Here is a 23,419-nt window from a genome sequence, read left to right as displayed (position 1 = left end):
GACAGGTACATGGATAGGACAGGTTTGAAGGGATATGGACCAAACGTGTGCAGGTGAGACTGGTATAGCTGGGACATGTTGGCTGAAGGGCCTAATTCCATGCTGTATCACTCAATGACTCTTGAAAAGTGTAGCATCTGGTATCCATGCTTTCAGGTCGACATGGACACAATGGCTGGAGGGCCTGTTTCTATCATACAATTCTATGACTGTAATGTCCTGTTCACCTATTCAGTTTCTGAGGTTGTCAATAGGCAGGCACAGTCAATGCAGCAGCTGCACGAGCTGGAGCGTTGAGTTGTAGTAAAACTAAACTAGCTCCGTGACACTGCAATGCAGTCAGGTCTGATGTGGGACTGAAATGCAAACATCTGCATTTTAAAACTTTTAAATAAATGATGAGAAAATTGCAAAAAAACCACTTTAATAGAGCAGTAATTCTAGTGATAGGTATGCTGTGTGGGCATGTGTATTGGTCTCTGTACTGTTTAATGGAAAATAACACAATTATGGTTTCATTGTTTACATGCACGGTCGCGCAGCGGTAGAGCTGCTGCCTTACAGCGAATGCAGACCTGGGTTCAAGCCAGAGGTAGGTTCAGTATCCAGCAATCACTGAGGTAGAAGATCTGCCCAGTGTTTCAAAACTGTGCTGACGTGAATGAAGTGGACTATCCTGTTATTCATAAACAAGGAACTACAGATGCTGCTGTACAAAAAAGACACAAAGTGCTGGAGTAACTCACTGGGTCAGGTGAACATGGATAGGTGACACTTTGGCTCGGAACCCTTCAGACTCAGATCCTGTCATTCATTTGGTTCTACACCATGCTTTTACAAATAGATACTTTCATTAAAAAAATGCACACTTCAATTTTAAACTGCTCACTCAAAATGGCACTTGGTGGGAGCTCCAGAGTTGCCACTACATCGCCACAGAAGGAGACCTGCAGCAATCCCAGCACATTATAATAAGACAGTGAAAGAACAAGGCATGTAGCGACACTGCCATCTAATGGGGAAGTAATTACCTTGACTAAGCCATCCTGGGATTATTTTCAGCCTTTCTCAGGTATACAATTAATCAGAACAGACAGCATAGAAATATTTGGGGCGGCATGGTGGTGCGGCATGGTGGCGCAGCAGTAGGGTTGCTGCCTTACAGCGCCAGAGACCCGTGGATCGATCATAATGATGGGTGTTGCCTGTACGGAGTTTGCACATTCTCCCAGTGACCAGAGGATCAAACACCCTTGACCACTGCTACACGACCATCAAGGATGCCGATCGCTCTATCCCTTGCCCTCACTTCGGTAAATCCAACCATACCACGGTGCTGCTTCTTCCTGCCTACAGGCAGCAATTGGAGAGCGCACCCGCAGAGGTGAGGACAGTACAGAGCTGGTTGGGGGGAGGGGGGGGGGGGGGGCAGAGGAACAGCTCCAGGACTATTTGGAGTCTGTAGACTGGGCAATGTTCAGGGACTCGGCAACGGACATGAATGAATACACCAGTCGCTACAGACCATAAAGAAATGTGTGGAGGACTGCATCCCAACAAAAACCTTCCGAGTGTTTCCTAACCAGAAGCCTTGGATGAACCATGAGATCCGCATTCTTCTGAAGACCAGATCCCGGGCATTCATTTCTGATGATACAGTGGTCTACAAGAAGTCCAGATACGACCTTGGTAAGGTCATCAAAAAGGCCAAAAGGACTTTTGCTCGAAGCTGGAGGATGAGACGGATGTTCGGCAACTGTGGCGGGGCTTGAATGCCATCACCTCCTACAAGGCGCAATCAGGAGGCAGCTCAAATGTCAGACAAGCATCACTCCCTAACGAGCTCAATGCATTTTACGCACACTTTGATAGGGAGAACACTGATGTGCCTTCCCGAGCCCCTATTTGCCGTATTGGTATTTCGGTCACAGTCACAGAGGCCGACGTCAGCAGATCCTTCAGAGGAATGGACCCTTGGAAAGCGCCTGGACCTGATGGTATACCCGGATGTGTTTTAAAAACCTGTGCGGATCAACTGGCTGGAGTTTTTACGGACATTTTCAACCTCTCACTTCTGAGGTCTGAGGTTCCCACCTGCTTTAAAAGGGCATCAATAATACCGGTGCCCAAGAAAAGCAAGGTGACGTGCCTCAATGACTATCGACCAGTGGCACTAACATCTGTGGTAATGAGGTGCTTTGAGAGGATGATAATGGGGCAAATCAACCATACCTCGACAAAAACCTGGAACCACTGCAGTTCATTTACCGCCACAACAGATCAATGGTGGATGCGATCTCGCTGGCTCTCTACTCCGCTCTGGACCACTTGGATAACAAAAACTCATATGTCAGGCTGTTATTCATTGACTACAGCTAGGCATTTAATACCATCATCCCCTCCAAGCTGGTTACCAAGCTCTCAGATCTGGGTCTCTGTGCATCCCTCTGCAATTGGATCCTCGACTTTCTCATTCACAGACCAATGATGTGCATAATTCTCCAAATGTGGTCTCACCAATGCCCCGAATAACTGAGGCATAACCTCACTGCTATTATATACTCTTAGTCTCCCAATGAATGAAAACATTGTGTGAAGTTTCCCAATCACTTGCAATCATTTTACAAATCGTGTCCGAGGACTCCCAGATTCCTTTGCTTCAATGTTCACCTTATTCTAACTGTACAGTAACCTTGAGTACTAAATACTTATTCAAGAGGAAGTATCCTGAAACATCCACGTTGTGAAGAACCATCTGACTTCTGTACGTTTCCCAATCACTGTCCCAATCACGAATTGTGCACAACGACACCCAGATAGATCCCTTTGCATCAATATTCTAAGCCAGATGATGTTAGCCTCAGCAGTGGGAAAGACATTTTACAATCAACGTTAGCTCCCAGCATGGAAAAGAAAATCCAAGGTTCCTACTCCAAGCGACTAGCTGCCAACCCACACTGAGGCTTCAGCTTGGTGATAAACAAGACTGACAACCCCTCGTTAGTTGGAAGGCCTTGTGACTAGGTCTTGGAGGTTAACTCAATGATAGATCTGAGCAATTCAAAGACAACAATTCCGAGTTAACTCATAAAATGGTTGGTGAACATGTTTAAGACCATGAAATACACTTGTTTTTAAAAATCGGATACTCACGAATGGGTGCTCCAAAGAGTACAGCATCCAGTGCCTTGAGCTGAAGCTTCTGTCTGTGACTCCGGTCAGTGATTTTCAAATTATTCACCATAAAAGGAATGTCATTCACAGCTAGCCTGCAAGACACACACACAATGCAGCCTTAGAAATATGATGGCTTTGACATTGTAGAAGAGGAACAACGAGGTACAACTTGCTATTCCTAAAACTTGCTTTGTCCTCTCTCCCCTTGTACGGTAAATTTCACTGGGCATAACCAGGTTGCCAATCTTTCACCACAGCGACTACTCTTGAGGCAAGACGAGCTTTGGCATCTGAATGGCATGTGGAGCACACCATTGCTGGGTTTGAGCAATTATGGGAGTCATGGGGGACCCCTTCCACCCCTGCAACAGACTGTTCCAGCTGCTACGATCAGGCAAACGCCTCCATTGCCATGCTGTGAGAACGGAGAGGTTGAGAAGGAGTTTCTTCCCAGAGGCCATTAGGACTGTAAACTCCTATCTCACCAGGGACTAACTTTACTGTACCATTCTACTGTTTGTTTTAAATTGCTGTTTTTTTTCCTTTTTCCTTCCTCCCACAATATGTATTATGTAAAAGAATATGTGATTCTGTTCCATTCTGTTTGTAGTTTGTTTGTTTGTTTGTTTGTTTGTTTGTTTTTTGCACAAAGTCTGCGAGCATTGCCACTTTTCATTTCACTGCACATCTCGTATGTGTATGTGACGAATAAACTTGACTTGACTTGATTATCAGCGTACTAATTACCAATGACAATTAATTCTGAACCATTTTATCTGTTTAATCGGCAAAGATGTACTTCCCAGCTGAATCAATGAATTGCCTATTAAAATTCAGCAGCCCAACCATAACTAGAAGGCAGGAAATGTAGGCGGTGAGGTAGGGGAAAAGGGGATTTTCAGACTAGAAGCAGGCAGCGTATGGGGTGGGTACACAAAATTGCTGGAGGAACTCAGCGGGTGCAGCAGCATCTATGGAGCGAAGGAAATAGGCGACGTTTCGGGCCGAAACCCTTCGTATGGGGTGGATTGCAGGCTGGATTACCCAATATATGATTTTTAACCCCTGCCCTGCCTCCATCACAACCACGTCTGGTGATTATTATTACCTCCAGGGTACTTGGTTGACACTTTCCTACCTGACCATATTCGACACTGCCCTCCACCCTCATTTATGAGCACCTGACTTAGCATCAACTTTCAAATGTTCTACTTTGAACCATAAAACCTTGTTCCAGTGAATGTTATCACTAAATTATTTTTTATTTAAACATTTTATAGCCACAAAGTGCTGGAGTAACTCAGTGGGCCAGGCAGCATCTCTTGCAGAAAAGGATAGGTGATCTTTCGGATTGGGACCCTTCTTCAGACTTCACACCAGCCTGAAGAAGGGTCATGACTCGAAACGTCACCTATCCTTTTCCTCCAGAGATGCTGCCTGACCCACTGAGTTACTCCAGCACTTTGTGACAATCTTTGGTGTAAAACAGCATCTGCAGTTCTTTGTTTCTAAAAATAAAATGTAAGTTTGGATGGCTTAGTATTAAGACAGGATATTGCCAATACAAGCATGTAGTTGGGGAAAGTCCCACCAAAAGGATTAAGCCTGGACATGCCTTTGTCTCCACTTTAATAGTCATAGAGTGATACAGAGGGGAAACAGGCCCTTCGGCCTAACTTGCCCACACCGGCCAACATGTCCTAGCTACACTAGCCCCACCTGCCTGTGCTTGGTCCATATCCCTCCAAACCTGAACTATCCATGTACCTATCTAACTGTTTCTTAAATTATGGGATAGTCCCAGCCTCAACTGCCTCTTCTGGCAGCTTGTTCCATACACCCACCACCCTTTGTGTGAAAAAGTTACCTCTTGGATTCCTATTCAATCATTTCCCCTTCACCTTGAACCTATGTCCTCTGGTCCTCGATTCCCCTACTCTGGGCAAGAGACTCTGTGCATCTACCCGATCTATTCCTCTCATGATTTTGTACACCTCTATAAGATCACCCCTCATCCTCCTGCGCTCTAAGGAATAGAGACCTAGCCTACTTAAGCTCTCCCTATACCTCACGCCCTCTATCCTGGCAACATCCTCGTAAATCTTTTCTGAGCGCTTTCAAGCTTGACAATATCTTTCTTATAACATGGTGCCCAGAACTGAACACAATATTCTAAATGCAGTCTCACCAACATCTTATACAACTGCAACATGACCTTCCAACTTCTATACTCAATACTTCGACTGATGAAGGCCAAAGTGCCAAAACCCTTTTTGACCCCCCATTATCCACCTGCGACTCGACCTTCAAGGAACCATGCACCTGTACTCCTTGATCCCTCTGCTCTACAACTCTACCCAGAGGCCTACCATTTACTGTTTTGGTCTTGCCCTTGTTCGACGTCCCCACTGCTTTGTATTAAATTCCATCAACCATTCCTCTGCACACCTGGCCAATCGATCCAGATTCTGCTGCAATCTTTCGCAACCATCTTCACTATCTGTAAAACCACTAACTTTTGTATCATCAGCAAACTTGCTAATTTTGCCCTGTGTTCTCATCCAAATCATTGATGTAGATAACCAACAGTAACCGGTCCAGCACAAAAACCTGAGGCACACCACTAGTCACAGGCCTCCAATGCCTCAATTTCCCTCGTCAGCACCCTTCCACCATTAACCTCTGCTTCCTTCCATGGAGCCAATTTGCTATCCATTCGACTATCTCTCCTTGGATCCCATGTGATCTAACCTTGCAGATCAGCCTACCGTGCAGAATCTTGTCGAATGCCTTACAGAAGTCCATGTACACATCTACAGCTCTGCCTTCAACGACCTTTATGGTCACATCCTCAAAAAAAATCAATCAGATTTGTGCGAAATCCTCCCATGTATAAAACCATGCTGACTAACCCTAAACAGCCCTTGCCCATCTAAATGCCTGTATATTCTATCCCACAGAATACTCTCTAGTAACTTTCCAACAACAGATGTTAAGCTCACCAGCCTATAGTCCCCAGCAGTTTCCCTGCAGCCCTTCTTGAAAAGAGGCACAACATTTGCCACCCTCCAGTCTTCCGTCACTTCTCCTGTATTTAACGACGGCTTGTGAATTTCAACCAGGGCTCCCGCAATTTCCTCTCTAGTTTCCCGCAATGTCCTCGGATATAGCTGATCAGGCCCTGGAGATTTGTCTACCTTCATACACAATAGTACCTTCAGTACTTCTTCGACGGTAACACTGACTGCTCTCATGACACTTCCATAGACTGCCCCAAGTTCCTCCGACCTACCGTCTTTCTCCTCGGTAAATACAGAAGATAAATACTCATTGAGGACCTTGCCCATCTCCTGTGGCTCCACAGTGACTGCTTTAATTCCTGAGAGGTCCCACTCACTCTAGTTACCCTTTTCCCCCTTATGTATTTATAAAATCTTCTGGGATTGTCCTTAATGCTACCCACCAGAGCTATCTCCTGGATCGTTTTTGCCCTTCTGATCTCCTTTTTCAGTTTACTCCTTAGTTCCCGAAACTCCTCCAGGGATGCACTTGATCCCAGCTGCCTATACCTGTCCCATACATCCTTCTTGTTTTTGACCAATACCTCAATTTCCCTCGTCAGCCAAGCTTCCTTACGTTTGCCTGCTTTGCCCTTCACTCTAACGGCGACGTACATACTGTATCCTGAGCTTTTGTCAGCACCTTTAAAAACTGCATAAAACTTCAGGCTTTATGAAATGCCTCTTGTGAATATAAATATAAAGACATGGAATAGGTCAGGGCAGATGAGATCCAATATGCATAATATTATCTATATTCAGAAAAGAGACAGTTGCTTAGCTCTGCATTCCAGAAGACAATTGGTAGTTTTAGGATTACAAAACAAAATTTATTAAATATTGTTTCAAAAAATGTATTTTTTAGATAAGATTTAAATTTAGGAAAATAATGGCTTTTAACAAATGAAAGTAAATATTATATGTTAGTCTTTACTATTTGCATGGTGGTGGAAGTAAATACAATAGTACCGTCTAAGAGGCTTTTAGATAGGCACAAGGGTATGCAAAGGATGGAGGGATATGGACCATGTGCAGGTAGAAGGGCATAGTCTAATTTGGCAACCTGTATGGCACAGACATCATTGCCGAAGGACCAGTTCCTGTGCTTTACTGTTCTAACTTCCATGTAGGTATGTTAAAATACTTACCTTCAGCGGTGCTGCAGTTCTGCCACTGGGCGTGTGCGCGACTTTGGCGCCTTTGAGGGGGGGGGGCGGGATTAAAACGCCGTTTTCTCCTGACTGTCCAAGATATATTTTCTCGGACTGCTAGCTGATGCTGAAAAATCGTTCCAACTTGCGTTCTCGGAAGTTTAAAAAAAAAATCGCAGGACAATTTAATCGCTGGAGTAAAATAAAAAAGCGACTTCTAACGCCGTCAACGCAGACAACGGGACGAATCTCGCGTAGGGGACAAAACATAAGGTAAGTCGTCTATTTTACATATAAACTTGCTTCTTAGGATGACTTTAATCAAAATTTCCCTGCCGAAAATGTGATTATGTAAATATACGAACCGGCAGTGTTTTTCCTGCCGATATGGGGTTTAAATTCACCGCAAACCGCAATGTTCCAATCGATCGCGTTCCACAAAATCTCACTCGCAAGATGATTTAAATGACCATTAATTTACGGGAATTAAACATTAAATTCCTTCCATTTGGCCTATAAATTCATGACAATGAGATTTAAAAATCATGTTATATTGTGAATTCTTGTGTGAATGTTATTTGGACACAGGTTATTTAAAAATGTTAATATTTTCTTAAGAAATGGATAGATGTTTAGATCTAGCAATTGAATTTTGTAATTAGCTACAATTAGGTAACTAACTAATTATATTCTTTAATTTCAGGTCATCCAAGTAAGAATGTTTCATATTTGTTTCAGAATGCTTCAATCTATAATAACTGAACATTTCTTTCAGTTCTCTTAATTTTTAAGAAAGTTATGGGCTTTTGACTGTCCTCGATCACAGCTTTTGTGTTAAGTCAATGGAAAAGCAATAGGGAACAAGATGCTAATTTCCGAGTATGAAAATGGCCTTAACTTTTTTAATACTGAAGATATGAATGTGAATTAGGTGTCAAATTAAACTTCTTTTTACGCTTTATCTGATGGGATAAAATGCAGACTTGATTTTTAAAATCGCAACATTTTGTAACATTGCTATTCAATGGTCACAAGAACAAGCCTGATTTTCTTCAAATTCCTGTCTGGTCTTATTTCTATATCACTTAGACACACAGCATTAAGCCAACTGCTCAGCTGGCAGAACACAACTGAATAAAATGGTCTGTTAAATTAAGACCATTTTACGTCATCTTTTGATTTCATTTAATAATAGTGGGGAAGCTCATATTTCACGTGAAAAATGAATACAAGATGATTTCATGTCATTTTTGTCACTGTTAGGTTAATTTTTAGTTTCATGGATGTTCCCTTCACTCATGGCGAAGAAAACCATTTGCAGCAAAACCCACCTGGGTAGATCTGTTCCTTGAATCTTGTTTTCCTGGAAATTCTTTACATACTGTGGTAATTCCACAAAGTAAATTAACCAGTCCAACGTTTCATCCATGGTCCAATTGTGTACTGCAAATAACAAAATAGACATAATGAAACATTAATAAATGATCAACATATTACGTAGCAGTGAGGAATTGTTCTGAATCCTTGCAATGAAAAAAAAAAACATTTTTCCATTTAATTTTGCCCAGTAAATGTTACGCGTTGAACAATACAAGTGGCATAAGTGCCGACTGATGAAGTCTTATTAAGTATCACTGGGGTCGAAGAAAGAGCGTTCACGTCACGGCCCTGTTTCCACTAATCTTTCCACCATCACGCGCAAGAAGCGACAAGACATCTGCACCATTGTATGCAGATGCCGATGAGTGTGTTCAGCTCTGGCTGAACAATTTCTAATCTGGTGTGTGGACTCGATAAGAAGAAAATTAATTATCACTGATCATTCTAGAAGAAGTAAAAATAGGAAGCAATGAATGAGAATGGGCAGAGAGATAGATAGATTGCTGGAATACTCAAAACAAGGCACTGGAAATGTGAAATAAGAGAGTGCTGACAATTCTCAGCATTTCAGGCAGTATTTGTTTCGCGAGGGAAATAGCTATAGGGAATTTCTGATACTTGGAGGAACAAATAGTTCTCTGTAGTTGCTGGGTTTGTTGTTGACTTCTGGGGGTTGTCTTTGAGTAATAGAGTTATATCGTGCCAAAACGGTCCTTTCCACCCAACTTGTCCATGACGATCCCTAAACTCATCCCATTTGCCTGAATTTGTCCCATAATCAATCACCTGTGCCTGCCTTCTCCCCATATCCCTTGACTCCACTAGCCCCTAGAGCTCTATCTAACTCTCTCTTAAATCCATCCAGTGACTTGGCCTCCACTGCCCTCTGTGGCAGGGAATTCCATAAATTCACAACTCTCTAGGTGAAAACTTTTTTTCTCACCTCAGTCTTAAGTGGCCTCCCCCTTATTCTAAGACTGTGGCTCCTGGTTCTGGACTTGCGCAACATTGGGGCATTTTTTCCTGCATCTAGCTTGCCCAGTCCTTTTATTGAATAAGATCACCCGACCTTTAACATCAATGTCACTTTCCTGCACTAAACCACATCCCTTCATTCCGTTAATATCCAATAAAATATGATTTTCTTCCTTGAATATAATCAGTGCCTGAGCATCCACAATCTTCCCGGGTAGATTTCCAAAGATTTATTATAATCTATAATACAAATTATTGATGGCAGATAAAAGAACAATCTTAAAATTGATACAATGAAAAAAACGAAAAGATTAAATGGCAATTAAAAAACATTGATTCAAATGTTGCAATTCTCAACCAAAAAATTATTGGAGTTGAAAAGACTATCTTAAAAATCCACATGTGCTGTTAGGGAAGAACTACAGCTGTTAATTAAAAAGTAGTAAACAGCAGATACTGAAAATCTATTATTAAAAATAGAAAATACTTAAGTCTGAGGAAATGCAGAAATAAAGACCTGCAGATGCTGGCTAAAACACAAACGGACACAAAGTGCTGCAATAACTCAGCAGGTCAGGCAGCAGCTCTGGAGAAAATGGATAGGTGACGTTTCGAGTGGGGACTCTTCTCAGAGAAGGCTCTCGACCCAAAATGACACATATCCATGTTCTCCAAAGATGCTGCCTGACTTGCCCACTCTCCAAACCTGTCCAAGACCTTCTGCAGAGTCCCTGCTTCCTCGACCCTACCTGCCCCTCCACTTATCTTCGTTCATTGCATTGCAGTCCTCAGTTTCTGAATAAAAGTTCTGAAAATCTACCTTTCCATTTTGTATCAGAGCTGGTCAGTTCCAGCACCTGCAATGTTTCGCTTCTCCATTGTGTCTCATGTCGTTTCAGCATTTTATTTTGTTTTCATTTGTTTCTTTCCACTCCCACCTCCTCCCCATGGATCATCTGTGAATGACTAACTTTCTCCAGCGCATGTCTCCAGTCCTATCTCAGCCAGCACGACAGCCAATTGCTTCATTCTTGCACTTCATTCTCCCTACCCCTCCTCCTCCCCGGTAAAAAACTGCTTTGATGTCTATTTTTACAGTTCTGATGGGTCATTGATGTGAAAAAGTAACGGTGTCTCTCTGCACAGATGTGGCCCCATCTAGTGAGTATTTCCAGTACTTTCTGTTTATGTTTCTAATATTTTATTGAACACAATGACACAATAAAGTATCACATGGTCACTGCTGGCGCAGAGTAGGGAGAGAGTAACGAGGGAACTTAAGAAGCATTTGGAGTGGGGAAGAGAGCGATGAAAGAAAAGGGCAGCATAGCGACAAATTGCCTTGGTTGTGTGGAGGAAGGGCTTTGTGATCACTGCTACACAGGAATAAAACTGTGGTCATTAGATAATCTTGCTCAAAGGTTCCAACATTTCACCTCTAGAAGAGGGGTGCCTTGCTGTTTCGGAGATATGGTAAGTACACACAAACACACATATATGTACACACACATACATACATGCATGCAACACACACACCCACACTGACTAAAGAGTGATGGCGTCCCTTGGTCAGATTTGGCTAATTGTAAGAAACCGCAATATAAACATTAACCAGCAGAGGGAGGCCAATACCTTGATGAACCACAAAATGCTGGAGTAACTCAGCGAGTCAGGCAGCATCTCTGGAGAACGTTGTTAGGCGACGTTTCAGGTTGGGACCCTTCTTCAGACTGATGAGAATGACCCATGAATTTGAAGAAGCGTCCCGACCCAAAACGTCAACAGTACATGTTTTCCAGGGATGCTGCCTGCCCTGCTGAGTTACTACAGCACATGGTGTATTTTTTCTGTAATCCCAACATCTGCAGTTCCATGTTTCTATCCCAAGATGAACCTTGGATGCTTGTTGTAAATGGATAGACCCCTTCACAGCTGCCTGACGTGTTGAAACCCTCCAGCAGTTTGTGTTTTGCTCTAGACTCCTGCAGTTTCTTGCGTCTCCATGTGTGCTTTATTTATGATCAAACTTATTTTACAATCATCTTCTTAGACAATTCCTCAAGAGGATGGCTTACTTTCACTCTATGTCAGGGGAGGGGACCATGCCTGTGTATGATTTTTTTTTTTACATGGGGTGACCACTGCATACTACCCACCAAAATAACTTGGTCCAACTGCATAGACTCACAAACCCTCACAAACACACACGCACACGTACGCAAACACATAAAGATGTACATAAGAACACATTCCCTTAGTTTAGTTTAGTTTAGAGATACAGCACGGACACAGGCCCTTCGGCCCACCGAGTCCGCGCCGACCAATAATCCCTGTACACTAGCACTATCCAACATACGAGGGACAATTTACAATTTTACCGAAGCCAATTAACCTACAAATCTGTACGTCTATGGAGTGTAGGAGGAAACCGGAGAAAGTCCACGCAGTCACGAGGAGAACATATAAACTCCATACAGACAGCACCGTAGTCAGGATCAAACCCGGGTCTCTGGAGCTGTAAGGCAGCAACTCTACCGCTGCGCCACCGTGCCGACCTCTCTTCCTTGGTCACTTTTCCTTGGCCCCTTCACTCACACCCCATACCCTCACTCCCTCCCTGTTTTAGCAATCCCTCCCTCAGTCTTCAACTGACATATTAAAGACACCTAATATGACTTCAAAAAGAATGAGACTCATCTAGTCTATCATTCTGTGCCACAATTTACATCTCAGTTTCAAAATGTTAAACTAAGAGAGAGCAGGAGTAAACACAACCCTGTCCTCGTCAACAGAACAGCTGTAGAGATGGTCAACAGCGTCGAGTTCCGAGCCATCCATGTCACCAGCCACCTAACCTGATCCCTTCACTCTGACGCGGTGATCAAAAAAAACCGTCAGCATCTTTACTTTCTTTGGCGTCTGAGAAGATTTGGCATGTGTACAAGGATTCACTTGAACTTCTACAGATGCACTATAGAAAGTATTCTGACAGGAAGCATCTCAGCCAACTGCTCTGCTGTTAACCATTTGAACCTGCATTGACCGTGATGAACACAGCTTAGTCCGTCGCATGCCCATCACTTCCCTCCGTCCACTTCATCCTCATGGTGTTTCACACCAAGAATGCTGGAAATATTGTCAAGGATGCCTACCACCCTGGCCATTCATTCCCCTTTCTCTTTTCTTCTTTCTGGGATAAGATGCAGGAACTTGAAAGCCCAGACATCCAGATTTAAGAACAGCATCTTCTCTGTTCTGTGACAATCACTTCTTGCACAATCCCCCTCCCGGAGGTACTGCCACAAGCTCTTACTCTTATCTCCACCTCAGTTGGTTGCTCCATGATCTTCTTCTTCTTCTTCTTAAGCCCTTTGCTCCTCTAGGGAGCATAGGCCATTGACAAATGTCCTCCACCTCACTCGGTTGTTGGTAGTTCTTTCGAGATCTCCCTAGTTGAGCCTATTCAGACATTTCTGTCTGGGCACCTCTTCTCCAGCTGTTCCTGGGGCGACCTATTTTCCTTTTTCCTTGGGGTTCCATTTCAGAGCTTCCCAGGTGATGTTTGTGGCAGGTTTCCTGAGGTGTGTCCAATCCAACTCCATTTTCTCCTTCGAATTTGTAAGTCAATGATAGTACAATGTTATTCTTTTGCACAACTTCACATTGCCCTACAGTCAACGCACCATCCTACAGTTTTGCACGCGTTAGTGTATGTATTTATCACTGCCAGGTATACTGTTCAAAGTGTAAATGACAATAAATTAATCTGAAACTAAAGCTGAAGCTGATCGTATTTTTGAAACCAAATGGCAATTCACAATTTAACATTGCTAATAGCAGACACATAATTGTCACCTCGTGATATTAATTAGTCTGCTTCTTACCAAGGGTTTCATTGTCCATTTTGAAAAAAATCATACATCTTCTTTATATAATCCTAAACAATGGCACTTTCATTTCCGTAGCTTTCTTGTAATCTATTGAGCATGAGAAAGGCCAGACACATCTAATGAACCTATTAGTTGCTGGGACATCGCTATGGTTATTATGATGATTGTACAATCAATAAAATGTTGCAAAACCTGGAATAAATTTCAAGTGTATTTCTATTCTGTAAAACATAACAGATAACTTTTTTATCTCTCAGACCACAACATGGCCCTCAGCAACCAATTTGTTAACTTTCCTCATTCCAATCGTATGATGCAGCCATTGGTACAGACGGGTGAACATAAACTCCTGCCCTAAAATGTAACCCAGTTAGACTGCTTTCACAGTGCGATAACTTGTAATATAAATCTGTTTCATGAACAAATCCATCATGCAGAACACATTCCACCACAACCGGTCGGCCCCTTTTTAGAGCAGCTGACCACTCTAGCATGCCCAGCACCTTCGCTCTGTGCTGTGGGCTGCTTCATGCCACAAAACCCTGGTCAATTCGTTTTTGCAATTACTAAAGAACGTCCAGGGGATTGGAGACACGAGAGGCTGCATGTGCTGGAATCCTGAGCGACAAGCAATCTGCTGGAGGAACTCAACGGTTCAGGCAGCACCTGTGGGGTGGGGGGGGGGGGGGGAGGAAGAGGGCAGGAGGAATGAAGAGGCTGCAGGTACTGGAATCCAGAGTAACAAACAATCTCCTGGAGGAACACAGCGAGTCAGGCAGCACCTGTGGGGTGCGGGGGGAGGAAGAGGGCAGGAGGAATGAAGAGGCTGCATGTGCTGGAATCTGGAGCAATCTGGAGATCCACAGGATTGCTTCTATCCAAAATGGAGACTCAATAGGTCAACTTACTTCAGTTCAAACTTTGTTTTAATTATTTAAGGCAAATGACTAATAGTAATACATAAATGAAAATATCTAACATAGTGTACTCCCTTGTCAATTTGTTTGCGTTACATGAAAATCACTGAACAGACAGCTTCCTATAAATGCAACCCCTCCATAACAAGGGTTCCTGGTGGCGGCGCGACTCGTTGCAGCGGCTCCTACAGCCTGTCTGTCTTTTTTTAATTTTTGTCTAGTTAAATGTAGTGTTTGTGTTTTTTTGAGCTTGGTTTTAAATGTGTATATGTGGGAGGCGGGGGGGGGGGAGGGGGAAACCGTTTTAAATCTCTTCCCTGTTCGGGAGACCCGACCTTTTCCCTGTCGGGTCTCCGTTGTCGTTGGGGCCTAGCACCGTGGAGCGGCCTCCAACCTGAACGACCCGGGGGCTCGGGAGACTGCGGAGCAGCGGACTACTCACCATCGTGGGGCTGGCCGGCCTCGGAGCGTGGGGAGCGGTGGTGACTCGCTGCTGCGACTCGACTCCTGGGGCTCGGAGGCTCCAGCAACGCAGCCGCAGGTCCGGTGGACTGTCGGGACATCGGGAGCTCGCGGGTCCGGGGGGAGAGAGAGACCGCTTCCTGGAGCTCCTGCAACGCGACTTCTCCAGCCCGTGTCGCGGGGTTGGAACGACCCGGACCGGGACCGTACATCACCTGGCGCGGCTTCATGGCCGTGGGACTCACCATCGCACGCTGGGGCTCCGACTTTGTACTTTCAGACCGGGAGCGGGGCCGTAAATCGCCCCGCGCGGCCTAAAATGGCCGTGGGACTTATCATCACCCGCCTGGAGCTTGGACATCGGGAGAGAGATTGAGAGCAGGGGAGAGAAAAGACTTTGCCTTCCATCACAGTGGGTTCACTGTGATGGATGTTTGTGTGAACTTAATTGTGTGTATGTCTGTAGGACATTGTTTTTGTTTGTATGGCTGTGGAAACAAAATTTCGTTTGAGTCTCACTGGGGCTCAAATGACAATAAATTTGTATTGTATTGTATGGCATACCTCTCTGTCATCAAGCGTGGAAACAGACCCTTCTTCCCAACTTGTCCATGCCGACCAACATGCCTCATCTACACTAGTCCCACCTGCCCACATTTGGCCCGTAACCATCCTCTCAAGTTACATTTCTGCTTTAGTTTCTCCAGTACTTTGAGTTTTCATTGTAATCCAGCAACTGCAGTTGCTTGTGTCTCCATAGTGTGAATGGGTGAATGATGATCTACATGGACTCGTTGGGCCATAGGGTCTGTTTCCATGCTGTATCTTTCAATCAGTTGAATAAAAAGTCTTTGAAATTGAAAAATAATTTTTCCAAAGCTGTGTGAATAAAATGATGCATTCCTGGTTATTTGCTGTAAAACAGGTTTTACTCAGTGATAACATTTAACTGCTTGGCCAAGCCCTGTTTTCCCTCCCCATCTACAAGGAAATATGACATATTCGAAGTAATGTACTTTTCAACGCTCTCCTAAGTCTGCTGCCAGATGGCGCAAGGCTTCCCCCAACGGCCGCAGTGCCCACCTGGGAGGCTTGTCGGTCAACGGGACCAGAAACCCGCCCAAAGGTTTATCGGTCAGCGGGACTGGAAGGGAGCTGGAGATATCGGGAGCTAGGTGTTGGGCCGGTAGGAGGTTGAACCGGGGTAATGCCTCCAGCACTTTCAAGGTAGGCCAGAGGAGGCGCCCCCGGGACACAAAGATGGCGGAAAGAGGAGAGTGATGTCAGTTCACGGGAACTGGTCCAGTACATCGAACGCGCGGGCCGACCGGACTTTACAATTTGAATAGTGGCGCCAAAAATGGCGGTGACAGCATGTGTAATATATGCAAAAGGAATTTCACTATGCAGTTGCATATGTCAAATAAAGCACCATTGAGCCACCTTATAATCGAGGCAGGTGCCAATTCGTGAATTTGGGCTGAACATGATATCTACAAGGCCCTGCATGTCTGCAATGAGACACTCGTGTGGTTTCTGAACTCTAAGGATAAAAAAAACACTATGTCCCAGTTGGCTGGAAGATGAGATATCTAATTTTTGAGTTCCTTGGGCATAGGAGTTTAAAAGCGACTAACATTCCTGCCCCAACTGAGAGCCATGGAAGGGGATTCTACCACTTTAGTACTCTCCAAATATATCAATTACCAACACTCTCAATTCTAAATCTCTTCTACTTAAATATTTATTCAGGAAACATTTTTTGTTGCCTCATCTGAAGAATCTATTTGCAACTGCTCTGAAGCACTCTTCCACAATACTAAAACATCAATATTTATCACTCCAGAATCTTATTATTCATAAGTTACCAATATCTCCATTATTTCAATTTCCTCAGACCAGACAGCTTCCCAGTGAACATGTTGCAATCTCTCTCAAGTCTTAAGATCTGTAAAGACCAATACAGCACACACTGAGATTATATTTTATGTTATCTTAAATTCTAGTTCCCCATTCATTTTTTTTTGTGATAAACAAGAATTCCACTGCATTTTTATGGCCATCCCCATTAGAGAATCTATATTTAAACTCCTATGCAGCAGTTCTCTGACCACCCATTGCTTGCCTTCAGCATCAAGCCAACTTCCAGATATAATTACTCCAGTTTTTTTTAAACCAACTTATTGACATTGAATTTCAACTGCTACTTTAAGGCCGTTCTCTATCTTATCAATATCACTTGCAAATTCCTCTTGGCTTCCAAAGAATTTCATCTCTCTTCTATTTTGGTTTCTTCTGCAATTTTGACACCACTCTCTCCAAAACAGGGTACATTCACCGAGTGGAAAGAGCCCTTGAACTGGACGCAACTGCATAGCCCAAACCAGGTCAAATCTTGCAAAGCTACTCTCAGCCCCAGGCCTCTTTCCTTTGTCCCTTATATATATTTTTAGTCAGTTTGCTGTCCCTTCCCTATTTCTGAAACCGCTAAGCTCCTGTAACGAATCTTCCAAGCAGTGCCTTGGCAAAGATCTTCTGAGAAGTGCATGACTTTTTGCAACTATGCCATCAACCTTTCTGCCACATCAGCTTCCTTCTCACAAAATGTATGTGATCACAGTCACCCTTCTGAAAATCATGCAAACTCTGCAGAAAAAAAGATATATCCTTTTAAGGCACAAACACCTCAACAGGAAAAGTGGTTCATCCATGGTCGACCAGAGGAATTTAAGGTAGTATTAAAACCAAGGAAGAGGGCTATAAAGCTGGCAGAACTAGCATCAGAGCTCTAGATTGGAATTAATTTTAGAATTAAGCAAATTTGACAAGGATGAACAAGATGGGAGTAAATGGGCAAGAAGCATAATTAATGGATTCTAACAGCTTCTACGGCAATCTAAAAATAAAAGGACCAATGAGGAGAAATATGGATCCCATGCAAAGACAGCTGAATTTATGAGGATTAAGGAAATGGCAAAATGAAATAATCTGTTGTTTCTGTCTTCAGAGAAAAGTTTTTAAACAATGGCAGCAATACCAGAGATCAAAATGAGGCTTTTTGATAGGCCCTTGGAAATGGCGATATGGATTACGTGAAGGCAAAGGAGATTAGTTTAACTTGGCCTCACGTTGGACATGGACATTGTGGGCCAAAGGGCTTGTTTATGTGCTGTACTGTTCTAAGATCTATTAACTGAAGCAATTAATTAAAAAAAAGTAGCTGCCTTAATGAGACTAAATGCAAATGTCTCCTAAAGGACCGTATAATCTGCATCAGCCCATTCAACTGAAGTGGTGGAAAAATTACTAACCTCCTTGCACAATCAGGCCCCTTTTTCAACTCATTATTATGCCAGTAGTGAACAATGGACAACTCCCCCACCACCCCACCTCCTTATTATTAATAAACAAGTTCAAAATCAGTGAGCTGGATTCTTCAAAGTCTTCATTTTAAAACTGATCAGTCTGAAGAAGGGTCTTGACCCAAAACGTCCATCAATCTGAAGGTTCTCGACCCAAAATGTCACCCATTCCTTCTCTCCAGAGATGCTGCCTGTCCCGCTGAGTTACTCCAGCATTTTGTGTCGATCTTCGGTTTAAACCAACACCTGCGGTTCCTTCCTACACAATTTGCCCATATATAGAGTGCCCTATAAGTTGGGAAGACAAAGCTTGATCTCTTGGGACATTGAGAGGGGCAAGTAACTGAAGCGTTGGGGGGAAGCTTTTTGGGACCAGCGGCCATAGTTTCATTAGCTTTAAAATATTTATGGACAGTTTGGGCCGACAAGTTAAAGTTCTGAATCGGGACAAGGCCAAATTTGATAGTATTAAACATGAACTTGCTAAAGTTGATTTGAGTGGAATGTTTGCGGGCAAAGAGACATCTGGAAACTGGGTTGCTTTTAAAAGAGTGATGATAAAAAGCAAGCATGTCCTTGTTAGAGTAAAGGGCAAGGCGGCTGATAGTAAAGATCCCTTGATGACGAGAAATTGAGGGTCGGGTGAGGGAAAATGAGGATGAATAGGCCAGGTGTAGGCAGCTGGGATATGATGTATCTATCCCTCAAGGTGTATAGGGGACAGAAGAGCATACTTCAGAAGGTAACTCTGGCAAATAATATCAAGGAGAATCCAAAGAGATTTTATGTAGAAGACGAGAAAGAGGATAACTAAAGAAAGAAAAGGCCCTGTCAGAAACTAAAGTGGTCATCTATGTGTGGAGGTGGACAAGGTGAGTGTATCTCCTCTGTTTCTACCATGGAGAAAAACATGGAGGCTCGGGAACGGGACAGTTAATGGAGATGTTCAATGGACAATCCATACTATGGTCGAGGAGGTCCTAGACATATGTGGGAGGCTGGAGAAGGAATTACATGGGCCTTGGCTGAGATATATGAATCATCGATACACACGGGTGAGGTGCTGGATGTCTGTAGAGTGAGTAATGTTGTAGCTCTTTTTAAGAAGGAGACTAAGAAAAATCTTGCAACTATACTCCAGTGAGCCTAATATCTGTCATAGGAAAGTTACTGGATAGTATTCTTAGCGATAAGAAATATAAACATTTGGATGGACAGAGGCTGATTACGAATAGTCAGCATGGTTTTGTACGTTGGAAATTGTATATTACGAATTTCATTGAGTTCTTTTGAAGAGGTAACTAAACAGGTTGACGAGGGCAGGGCTGTAGACATTGTCTATGTGGGCCAGCAAGGACTTTGATAAGGTTCTGCATGGTAAGCTGCTCTGGAAGGTTAGATCGCATGGGATCCAGGAAGAGCTAGCCAACTGGATACAGAATTGGTTTCAGGGAAGAAAGCAGAGTGGGATGATGATTGGAAGGGTGTTTTTCAAACTGGAGGACTGTGACGAGTGGTGTACCTCAGGGATCAGTGCTGACCCTGTTTCTGTTTGTGGTTTATATTAACAACTTGACTGAAAGCATGCTTAGTAAGTTTAGAAAAGTGTGTCGTATCGTAGATAGTGAAGATGATGATCGACAATTACCGCAGGCTCGTGATCAGCTGGGCAAGTGGCCTGATGAATGATTAATGGCGTTTAATGCAGATAAGTGCTAGGTGTTACATTTTGGTAAGTCAAACCAGCTCAGGGTCTTCACAGTGAACGGTGGGGCCTTGTGGAGTGCTGTAGAGTAGAGGGATCCAGGGGTATAGGTACATTGTTCACTGAAAGTGGTGTCACAAGTAGAGTGGTCAAAAGAGCTTTTGGTACATTGACCTTCATCAGTCAGGATATTGAGTATAGAAGTTGGAATGTTATGTTGCAGTTGTACAAGACATTGGTGAGGCCACATTTGGAGAATTGTATTCAGTTTTGGTCACTTTGCTATAGGAAGAATGTCATTAAGTCGGAAAGATGGTAGAGAAGATTTACAAGGATGTTGGCAGGACTCGAGGCCTGAGCTATAGGGAGAGGTTGGGCAGGCATGGACTTTATTCCTTAAAGCGCAGAAGGCTTATCTTATAGAGGTGTATAAAATCATGAGGGGAATAGTTGACAATTAAGGCCAATTAATCGTCATAAACTTGCACATTTTACATTAAAATTAGAATAACATTCTGATCTAAGCTCCATGTGATCAGAGTACAAGGGAATTTTAACTCAAAGGGTAACACATGTTTAACCAGAGCTTTATAGTGAGTGGGTTATATGAAGAAAGATAGTTCATCAAATTATCCCATGTAAAGAGTGAAGTACCAAACTTATAACTTTACTCACTAGACACATGAAAGCCGAAGTGAAATGCTTACTGCGACGTTCACACTGTTTACAAAGCTCAGTTAATATGACTGACCCAAGTCATGATCTCTATGAAGTGCAACTGCTGGACAGATTACTGACAATAATATTGACAAAATCCTCTTCCAAGAAGCAGGGTTTAGTCATGTTTAAGAAATATCAATAGCTTGAGGTGATAGACATGAAAGTTCAAGTTGAGGCAGATTACACCAAGTATATAGGAACATATTTATATTTCATATTTTTCCTTGTCCTTGCAACTTAGACGAAAAAAATTCAGCCCTTCATGTCTATGGCATTTCTGAAAGAAATCCTATCTGTCCCATTCCCCCACTAACCTCCCTGTAAGCTGTTCTCTCTCGTGAGCAGCATCCTGGTTGTCCTACCTCTGTACTTTATGAAGGCCAATTAATCTACCAACCACGGCCTCGTTGGGGTACAAGAGAAAACCAGAGCATTCTGGGGGAAACTCACAGTCATAGGAAAACCATGTAAACTCCGCACAGACAGCACCAAAGTTCAGGATAAATTTGTTTGCTGGTGCTGTAGAGCACTACCATAGGGCTACTCTGCCACACACTTAGTCAGACTTCCAATTTATATCAAGGATTTTACCCTGTTCCTGATGTGCATCAGCCCCTTTACAGTCAACAACAATCTTTGGGTCACCTCTTTCAGGCGCTGGAGGTTAAGAGAGAAAGTTGACAAATGGACACATGCAGGTTCGTGGAGAAAGCAGGTTTGTTTCTGATTTCGTTTATACTGTAATCCCATTCTCCACAAACCTAAGTCTTGTGATACAGCACATATATGCTTTTATTCTCCCCACTCCTACAACGGCTCCCATGTATTTGAATGAAAGCCCTCCATCTGCACACACAGAACGATCCATCAGCCACCCTCCCACTCCCATAGGCACCTGATGATGCCATTCATTTTAATGGCAAGTAGGCTCAGAGGGTCGTATGGTTTACCACTCCTCCATTTTCTGAAGAAGCAGTGAACTGTTTTCTAGACGCCTGGCAACAGCCCTACAAGAACAGCAAGAACATCTGAAGAGCTGAGCATACGTTTATATTCTTACTTTTCTTGTACGTTTTCTAACATAAACTACCCCTAGTGTAAGAAAGGACTGTTGATGCTGAAGATAGACACAAAAACTGGAGTAACTGAACGGGTGAGGCAGCATCTCTGGGGAAATGGAATAGGCAACGTTTCGGATCGGAACCCTTTTCAGACTCAAACAGCCCCTAAGTGGGTTAAGTTTCACAGACCTGGTGTGCTGTTTTGACACTTCCCCCTCTCAATGACTAAGGGTATTACACAACTCTAGTGTCAAGCTATGCAGCTCACTCAAATTGTTCAGATGTACAGCAGACATGTAATTACTGGGATAAAAGGATCAGCTGACTGCTACCCAATGCCAAATGCAAATATTTTCAATTTTTCAACAGCAAAATTGATCCATTCCATTTCTGTGGTAGCTGTCGGGCAGAAGCAAGAATGTACAAACACACTGAATATTTCTTTATTTATATCTGATGCGGAAAATCGTTCAGTTTTGCACAACTAGCACGAGGTACACATAACTTCAGTCACTGACTTCCATCGTAGCATGTACTCTCTAGTCAATTCCTAAATTTCCAAAGATAATGAAAAGATTGGAGCATGTTTATCACTTGCTGACTTTAATGGAAATAATACTACAGTTTTGCCAATTCACTATCAGCCCATTTACTGCTACTGATATTGGCCAATATTACCCCTCAGACCACTTGTGCAAACGTAACTGCACCATCAGAGCTATGGATTCCGCATTTAACCACCAGCAGGCACAGAATTGATGCATTTCATGGTTAGTAACAAAAGATCAAGAATTATAGAGCCTAGAACAGTACAGCACAGGAACAGATCCCGCAGCCCACAATGTCTGTGCCGCAGATGATGCCAAGCTAAGCTAATTTCACCTGTCTGCATATGATCCACATCCATATTTACTGCATAACTTCAAATATCATTATTTTCCCTCCAAAACAAACAGTCAGTGCTGCTGTGATCGGATCTGAATCGGAGCAGTTCCCTGCAATTGCTTCCTCATTCCACTGCTAAATATGCTGATTCATGCTGACTATGGGGTAAGGTTTCAGGGGGAAGGGCCACCTCATGTCCTTCTCCTCCTGAGGGGATCCAGACAGTAACAGCAGGTCATTTCACTCTTGTGAGGGGGGTTCTGATCGATCAAACCCAATCTTGCCTTGATTGTTTATACATGCTCAGCTGTCTATGGGGGTGGGTGACTGGACCGGGAGTGAATAAAAAAGACAGGGTCAAACTAGTATATACATTTGCACAGCCACACCAGCTGAGATGAACTAACACAATGCAAGTCTATCCAAGAACTTCCCATCCCATCAATATTGGCCTTTGTCTAATATTGGGCGATATTAAAATATCAATTTTAACCGTTCTGCACAACTCTAATCCTACCTCAGCAATGGAACACTAACAACTACCTCTTGCACAAACATGGATTTGTTTATTAATTATGCTTTTACATTAAAGGAGGGTAGCACGGTGGCGCGGCAGTTGAGTTGCCTTACAAAGCCAGAGACCCGGGGTCGATCCTGACTAGGGGTGCTGTCTGC

The 23,419-nt window shown here is 43.3% G+C and overlaps 1 protein-coding gene across 2 annotated transcripts in view; it reads right to left on the bottom strand.

Annotated features, from left to right (window-relative positions):
- The window catches only part of stim2 (stromal interaction molecule 2), a 151,565-nt gene that overhangs the window by 28,783 nt on the left and 99,363 nt on the right, over positions 1–23,419 (bottom strand). For both annotated transcript variants that reach the window (XM_033026653.1, XM_033026659.1), the window contains exons 5-6: positions 8,719–8,830; positions 3,154–3,269 (exon numbers count right to left, since the gene is read on the bottom strand). In XM_033026653.1, coding sequence (XP_032882544.1) covers positions 3,154–3,269; positions 8,719–8,830 — 228 coding nt within the window. The remainder of the gene's footprint in view (positions 1–3,153; positions 3,270–8,718; positions 8,831–23,419) is intronic.

This window comes from Amblyraja radiata, chromosome 1, assembly GCF_010909765.2.
Source record: "Amblyraja radiata isolate CabotCenter1 chromosome 1, sAmbRad1.1.pri, whole genome shotgun sequence".
Classification (NCBI taxonomy): domain Eukaryota; kingdom Metazoa; phylum Chordata; class Chondrichthyes; order Rajiformes; family Rajidae; genus Amblyraja; species Amblyraja radiata.
The sequence above is the reverse complement of the archived record's forward strand: the minus strand, read 5'-3'. Positions and strand labels throughout refer to the sequence as shown.